The sequence below is a fragment of the Triturus cristatus genome, chromosome 3_1 (genome assembly GCF_964204655.1).
Source record: "Triturus cristatus chromosome 3_1, aTriCri1.1, whole genome shotgun sequence".
Lineage (NCBI taxonomy): Eukaryota > Metazoa > Chordata > Amphibia > Caudata > Salamandridae > Triturus > Triturus cristatus.
The window spans coordinates 232402045-232410580 of record NC_140583.1 but is presented as its reverse complement, the minus strand read 5'-3'; the positions used below and the strand labels follow the sequence as shown (position 1 = coordinate 232410580).

Sequence of the window (8536 nt, the reverse complement as noted above, 5' to 3'; positions counted from 1 at the left end):
ATCAAATACACAATCCATTTTAACATTTCGTCAGGGCAGGTTGGAAAAGAAAGCGACACACATAGCAGGCAAATGTTATGGATTGTCAGCGGCTTAAGACCCTCATGAGTGAGTAGTCCAGCTCAACAAATACTGATTGATTAATGGATATTGTACACATTTACACAGCTATCATTTGCTTGTGCTTGTTGAAAAACAGTCTCTAGATGTCCAGTGCAAGAATGTATTTCTTGTATTGCTGTATTAGAAAAATATAGAACATGCACACTGATTTCATCAAGTCTAAATTTATTAATGCAATTCAAGTTTCAAAAAAACTTACATATGTTTACACAATACTTTTTTTATTTTACAACTTTTTAGTAAAAATTTCCAAAGTGAACAAAAAAAAATACTGTATAAAACACAGTGGACATTAAACTGACAGTAGTATTAGATCTCATTTGTCTTGATCTTTCAGATTTTCCATTTTAATGTTATGACTTACAGTGGAGAGTTCAGTGCACATTTATTTCTATTTCAAAAACATTTAACTAAGACTAAAAAGTAGAACCAAGTGGCCAGAACCTGCCCAAACCCTACCACAGGATAACATCACAAGAAGAAAAAAAAACCTTCAGGTGCACGATTTGAGGTAAATCGTACTGAAGAAGGTACTAGGAACCCTTGCAATATAAGTCATCTTTTTGGAAAAGCAACACACCCGCCACTACCAATCATTGCTCAGTCTGAAAACAAATTTATTTAATTGACTTTTAAAAGTAACTACACACATTTCTACCTATTTAAGATCATTCAGAATTATTTAAAGTCTTCTAGCTACTGGACTGGGATTTCATGTACAAAATCGTCTCTAAACCATTGTACAAAAAGATGTATTTTGAAAAAGTTACCACATACTGTACAAGTTTACAAGGAAGAGATTGTGTTACTTACTCAAGCATTTTTGGCCCTGCAGGCTTGCGTCACATTATGAGAATCATGGTGTAAACCTTACACTCAAAATAAAAATTAAAAATAAATCTTTCCAACCTTAAGTGTATATATCAAATTTTGATCCAAGCAAAGCTAGGATCTTCATTATGGTCAATGTTGCTTTTTACAACTGAAAATAACTAAGTAGCAAGTATGCACAAGGTCTCACTTCATGCAATGTCCCAAACCACTTCCTGCATAGCAATAAGATGTGAAAAAATGCCAGTTAGCGTGTTTTCAAAGTCACTTGCTTACATTCGTGTTAAGTGTGGAAAGGGACATGTCTTCATCTTTACCACTTTTTTCTTCCAAAAATAATGTTATCAAGGTGGAAAGTTAAAAGCAAAGAAAACATACACAAACACAGTAGGCCTACCCTTTACAGTTGATCTTCTCTAGCTGAGTTAAGTAACTGCACTAGTGGTTATCCATTTAACAACATGCTGACAAAAGAAAATTCAAACAGATTGCTAAAGACAAAAATACACTTAACCTTGATGCATTTATTACCATCATGGTCCAAATCACCATACTCCAAGGATACTTGAGCGAACAACCCAAAGGACTGGGTGTAAGCTTAAACTGATTAGATCACTTCTGATGGATACAACAATCTCTCTGTATTAACTTGAGTAGTCAGAGAAGAAAAAAATCACTTAAGATCAAAGGAATCGTACATACTCCTTAATATTTTAACTGTCTGGCATATTCATACACTTTTCTTGATACACTTACCACCTTAAAAAAAGCTATCAGTCTTGAGTGCTAAATCTTAAACGATTTTCATGTAAAGTAAAAAATGATGAGGACATCAACAAACTATGATAGCATTGAAAAAACGTACACAGTCTTTTCACAGCGGTTGTGGAGACTATTCCACAATCCATTGCCACTATACAACATATCCTCTGTTATCCTGAGTATGTCAATTAAACAGTAAATTATCATCAGAAAAAGTTTTATAATACAAAGAAACATACCCATATTGCAAATAATTTTTCTTTACAATTGCACACAGAAATACAGGTGTACATTAGAAATACAGATCTGCATATAACAAGGTATACACATTGGCAAGTAATGTCTCCAATGCTGAGGTGGTCTACCTTCTGAGCGTTGAAAAATATATTGTTTGTTTCTGAATGCAAGTTTTATAAGAGCCATGTTTGCCTGCAAGTGAAGGACCAATGCAGCAATGATCGACAGAGGCGGCAAATAAAAAAAACACAATTTTCTATTTTGTGCCATAAGACAGGTTAAAATATCTAAGAAAATCAGGTCATTTTCTTCAATTGAGCTGGAAGTTTCAGCACGTTAAAAATTAAGTAACTCCACTGGTTTCCGGATGTAAGAGCTTGCCTTTTTTCCTCCAGGTTGTTTCATTTATGAGTTAGACTGGGACACTGACTGTTAGAAGATTTTCTTTGGAGTGAAGTTTTCCCATTGTAGGCACTAGGAAGAACCAAGGCAAAACCTGTTGTTAACGTCTTATTTGCCCCATCCTGTAGTTCTCCCGGGGTCTCTGATGGGATGGCTGCTGAGCAGTTTGTGGAGGTCTTCGACGCTTTAATGTGCCTACAAAATATAAAATTACATTTACAAACCACTCCTAAATGCAAGCAGCAACATGTTACTTGGCGTTCTCGCCCTGTGCGTTTACACATCAGACTCCTTGTTAAAAAGAAAGGCTACTCTTTAAATTGCCAAGACCCACACTCAACCCTTGATTTTCCCCTACCTCTGTCTACGAGTCAATCTCCTCCCTCGATCTGTTCTCAGAAGTATCACTCAAATGCTTTAATAAAGAACAATGTTTTGATAGACGCCCAAACTTATTTTTTTAAGAATAAATGTTATTCAATTACATTTTTCCTCCTTTCAGGTTTTCCACTTTATGACAATCACGTTATATTCATTACAGTTCTGGAAGTGTCTACATCATTAAAACACAGATGTGAGACCAATTAGTTTGGCTTTAAAAGTAAATCACAATATATATTCATTTAACATTACAATCATATCACACGGATGCCAGAAATAAAATAAATAGAAAATACTAGGGGGTTTGGGCAATATTAAGGTAAAACTCCATATATATGCAAGCCACATTTACTCCTATGATAATTTACAAACATTTGAGTAACATACATATAAAACGCATGGCATAAACTTCTCAAATGTATCAAATTCATATAAATAATGCTTTAGCCACAGAGCCTGCTGCATTGTAAAAGAACAAGAAATAGACATCTCTTAAGGCAATGGGAAAAAAAATATTTTTCTTCTACTTACATTGAACGTATTTTAACAATGGATGATGAGAAAAAGCTGCCAACCTTTGGTGACAATATTTCTGGGGGATACGTAATCATCCAACACATGCCTCACCTTATGAATATCCTTTCAGGTGTCACACTTGCCTAGAAAACTTTCCCCAGCAATTGCACTTAATTGCCATTTTCCTAGCACTTTTTCCATACCCTATCGAAGCGAGCAGAGAGGAACCAAAAGTGCCAATAACAGCACATAATATGTTTGAGTACCTTGGGATCTTGCTGTGCACAGCACTATCTCATCAAGGGAGCAGGAAGGGCAGTGAAGAACTGGCGAAAGATTATACAGCCAATAGAAGGAAAATGTTACTTAGCTTGTACACATCTGCTCATAGTGCTGTAGATTCAGATGTTTTGCATACACCTGCCATTTAGTGTTCGGCTCGGATGTTTGCAAGTTTGTTTTCTTCAAAGTCAACTCTGGAGTCCCAGGGCATACTGGGACTCATTCTTTAGGAGGCATTGTGCATGGGCACAGACTCTGAGTTAGATTGGTGAGCATATGTATGGAGTGGTGAGTGAATGCAGCATGGTGCCGAAACATGTTGTGAGTGTAAGAAATAGGTGATAAGAGGAGAGATCTGCAAGAGAGATAGGCTCCGGGAAGGAGGGTGAAGGGGGGGGGGGGGGAATGTGAATCTACAGCACTACAAGCTACTAAAAGATGCCTACAGGGTAACATTTTCCTTCCGTAGCTTGTGTGCTGTAGATACATATGCTCTACATAGACTGTACAGCAGTACCCTCTGTAAGCAGAGGCTCGCCCATGGATGGTGCAGATGTTTTAGTACAGATTGTCCAACCATTGCCTGTTGAAGGACTAAAATCCATAAAATAGTGCTAGGTAAACGAATGCAGGGTTGACCTTATGGCCACTATGCACATCAGGTAGCAGCATCTTGACAAAAACGCCATGGTTGCACCTTTTTTTGTGGGTCAGGTGTGCCTTTAGGGGTGGGAAAGGTGGCAGGGTTCTTTTGGCTTTGTGATAGTAGGTCTGGGTGAACTGGACTAACCACCTAGCTATGCCAGCCTTTGAGAAGAGATGGCCTTTATGCAAAGGAAACAAAGATGGTCAGACCGGAAGAAGGACTTAGTCATATTAATATAGTACATGAGAACCAGTTAAATGTCTAGACTATGAGGGTCTCTCTCTGACACAGAGTCTGTGTGAAGCTGAGGCTGGACTGGTATATGATGTCCACTAATGTAGGGGGGCACCTTGCACCAGTCCAGACAACCCTTATGGTGATTTAAGGGGTCTTAGACAACCTTAGAAAGCTCTCTAAGTGGTAGCTGTGGAGAACAGCCTTCAGTCTTAGTCCAGAAGGAGTGTAAAGCAGCTTGTTTTACCAGAATACAATCTTATAGTATAGATTAAGTGAAAAAGAACTACACCAAGAATTTATAAAAATATGTATTTATTATAGAATACTCTCTAGTACGTTCCAATATCTTCTACAAGGAGATAAACACAACGCACACAATACTTTATTAAAAGAACACAGTAAATAGCACGAAATACACAGTGGCCCCAGGGGGAGGACCAAACCATATACTAAGAAAGTGGTATAAGAACAACATCTTGAGTCAAGACAGTGTCGAGAGGACGTAGAATGGCTGGGAACCCACAGAACCACCTAAGGAGGGCGTGTGTTGTGTGGGAACACAACCGCGTGCTCCATACAAGTCTATGTGCAAGTCGCAGTTGGAGTTTAAGATTAAGGACCCTTCCCAGTGGACCCTGAAGAAACCCCAGTGACCATCTGCTTGTGACAATTGTGCCACGAGAGGCACTACTGTAGTGGACGCATGGGGAGCCTGGCATGGGGTACTATAGCTATGCATGAGGTCATCATTCCAAGGAAGCGCATTACAGGTCTGACTGAGAGTGGACGATTAGGCTGAAAAAGAGGCAGCAGCTGACAAACTTCCAAGTTGGGGAAAACATTGCCTTTAACAGCATTCAGTACCGACTTCAGAAAAGGCTGGGCCTGGAAGAGGTTGAAGGTGGGACTTGGTGGCATTTATGGTGAATCCCAGGCTGTGGAGCAGGGAGACTGCAGCTTTTGTGGGAGCTACACTTTGCTGCCTGCTGATGCTCTTAAACAGCCAGTTGAGATAGGGTAACATGTGAGTGCAATGACTCTTAAGATGAGCAGCTACCAACATCACGTTCTTGGTAAACACCCTTGGGACCTCAAAGGGCAGAACTTTGAATTGGTAGTGCTGGCCACGTCCTGCAAAGCAAAGGTAGCAGAGGTGGAGGGGTATATGAAAGTAGGCATCCTTGAGGTCCAACGTCGACATGTATTCACCTCACTAGGGCAGAGGAATGGCGCTCTGGAGGGAATATCTGACATATCTATACCAACCTCCTAAATGACTGAATCTCCCAAACAATGCAAGCTCAAAAAACAAAAGACATTCTTCTCAACCTCAGACACACTCAACATGGTGCAGCAAGTCAATCAATTAAAACATTCCGAAGGTCACAACATCAGTATTGTATTCTCAATTGCACAGACTATGGAATGCAAACCACCCATACCTGTGGAGTGAAACTTTATTTCCCTACATCTCTGTTCAGGGTCTAATAAATAAATTAAAGTCGACCCAAAAGAGAACATCAAACCTTCAAATACTTCTCCATCAACAAACTAAAGCTAGAACCCATCTCTTACCCTGACAACCTATGTCAGACATCAAAAACATCTAAACTTCACCACTTTTCTAGAAAACCATGCTCAGGCCAGTATCTGATGAGATGTCCAGGCTACTGGTCCCCTAGAGGTATATACAAATGTTTGTTGTTGTACACTTAAGATTCATCAAGTGGTACGAGGAGGGGGATCAGAGTTTGGACTTTTTGTGTCTTTTCTTCTTTGACTTACCGAAGATTTGCAGTGGGATGAAGTGTTCTCTCAGGAGCGACCTCTGGACCGAGAACGTATCCGCGTCCTCGCTTCCATCAAGATCAGGCCTTCTAAGTCTTCCTGCAGTGCTCAGCGACCAAGTCTGACCTCACAGTACCAAACTGCCTTCCGATTCATTTGTACGCAGTTCTGGCATGACTTGGAGTCAGTCAATGAAATCTGCTGTGGCAATCTTTACAGGGTTTGGGGGGGGGGGGGGGGGGAGGGACACATCCCTTACACACTGGACATTTTTCCAGAGGAGAATGATCTAATAACCGATTAAAATTAAAATCGAGGGCTCAAGCTCTGTGGAAAGCAAGGAAATTACCTTGATGCCCAAACGTAATATTCATTTTGTGGACCCAATGTCACTTTCGGAGTGGGATGAGCCCGACACAGATACACGACATCAACTGCCAGCATGCGAGGGAATTGTTAGGGAAAATCTCTAAATCCAGTCTGGTGCCTTTGGGTATTCATAAGGCAAAGAATCTGCAGTTAGAAGCACTCATGAGAAGGGATAGAGGTCCGGGTCACCCCTAGGATCAACATCATTGTTGTAGGTCCTGGCTCGAGCCGGATGTCATATGGGTCCAGCAGTACCAAAGACCATACCTGAATACATATATATATTTTTTTTCTAAAAGCATGAGGACCCCTTATGGGGACTCTTGCGCTGGGAGTAGGGGTGATGTGCGTATGCACAGCAATGGTGGTGGTACTGGTGAAGAATGGTGCCCATGTCTCTTAGGCATCGGATCCAAGGAGCATCCAATACATGTTCCTTCTCAAAGGCAAACCTCTTTCAAGGCAGAGTCTCTTCAGTCATTGGTGAAGGTGGTCTGGCTGAAATCTTCCCCATCAGGGGGTGAATAAACAGTCTTGTATCAAGCTCCTTTTAGAGTCATTGCAGGATGGGCTGCTCTGGAGCCAGTTATCGATGGTGCCTTCGTATTTGAGTGGTTTGGAGGCTTGCCTGTGGCTTTGGGCTTCGAAGGTCTCGATGGCTGGGAAAGGGTAGACACTCCTGGTTAGGTACTTTCTCAGAACAGAGGTCTTCACCTGGTGCTGACCAGAGCCCAGAAGTAGCAAAGGGCCTGGAGGTGGTGATGTCTTGTGCGTTGGGCTCAATAGCAGACTCCCTGGGGCCTCTTGTGACGCTTGGAATGGGTGTTATGGCTGACTGAATTTAAAAACTTGGGTGGGGACTCGAGTCGAGGGCTGTGGGTTGGCAGAGCCTCCACCTCTTCTAGGTCGGAGGTGCTGGGGGAGATGGCCTCTGGATTGTGTGTGGCTTGGCACAGTGGAACGCCAAAAGTCTGCTGTGTTCATCCTCTCTGTGACAAAGGGGTCTTGTCTACCAATGTTGTCTGGGGGGAGGGGGAGAGAATCAACATCAGACTGTTGGTGCATCGTGTTGTGTGTCCAATGCCTCACCCTTCCGTTCCATAGGGTTTCTTTTGAAGAAGGTGAGACAAAATTCACAGGAGGTGTTATTGTAGTCTAGGGAGAGGTAAAAGTTACAAACCTCATGACAGTTTGAACACTGGTACTCTGCATGGTATTTGGGCAGTACTGGTGGTTTGTCCATTCCATCACCTTTTAAAGGTACACATTCACCAATCTCGAAGATCTGTGAAAACGGCATGTGGCTTAGATGGGTGTGGGGTTCCTGGCATTCAGGAACTCTGTCGCTGGCGTTGCTCTGCGAAAATGTGATTGACTAAGAGATTCTGCTGACTGTGGGAGTCCAAGTTTTCAGTTCATGGACCTGCAACAAATGTTGAAAATACGTTGCATCTTGTACACTCTCGGTACATGTCAGAACTTAACTGTGAAATAGAACATCTAACAGAGTCAGACTCCATGAGCATTTGCCACTAAGAGATGAGTCACAGTACGGCCTGTAACTCCAAAGACTTGCTAAAGTCTGATCTCAAAACTAGATGGCAGTAGTATGCAGATTATGTGAACGACCATTCATGCTACGAACATATTGTACCAAAAGTAAATTCTTCTTCAGAGGGATAAGTCCTTACGTAGATTCATCACGTTATAAATGAGTCCTAAAGCAATACCACTCTAAAAAGTGGGATTAAGTAGTACCCATTAACCAAGTAACACATCCCTTGCAAGTAATGTTTAGTAATGGTAGGTAAGGATGACCACCTGGCCCTCTGGCAGATCTCAGCCACTGTGAAGCCATTAGTTAGAGCACTTGTAGCAGCCATGGCCCTAATGCAATGGGCTGAAATGCCCTTTGGAAATTCCTTCACTGCTGGGATTTAGCACATCTTGACACAGGGGATA

At 41.5% G+C, this 8536-nt stretch overlaps 1 protein-coding gene across 1 annotated transcript in view; it reads right to left on the bottom strand.

Moving 5' to 3' along the window:
• Positions 1 to 271: 271 nt before the first annotated feature.
• Positions 272 to 8536, bottom strand: part of ADAM10 (ADAM metallopeptidase domain 10) — a 508880-nt gene continuing 500615 nt past the window's right edge. The window contains exon 16 of the mRNA XM_085643752.1: positions 272 to 2550. Coding sequence (XP_085499878.1) covers positions 2456 to 2550 — 95 coding nt within the window. The 3' untranslated portion in view covers positions 272 to 2455. The remainder of the gene's footprint in view (positions 2551 to 8536) is intronic.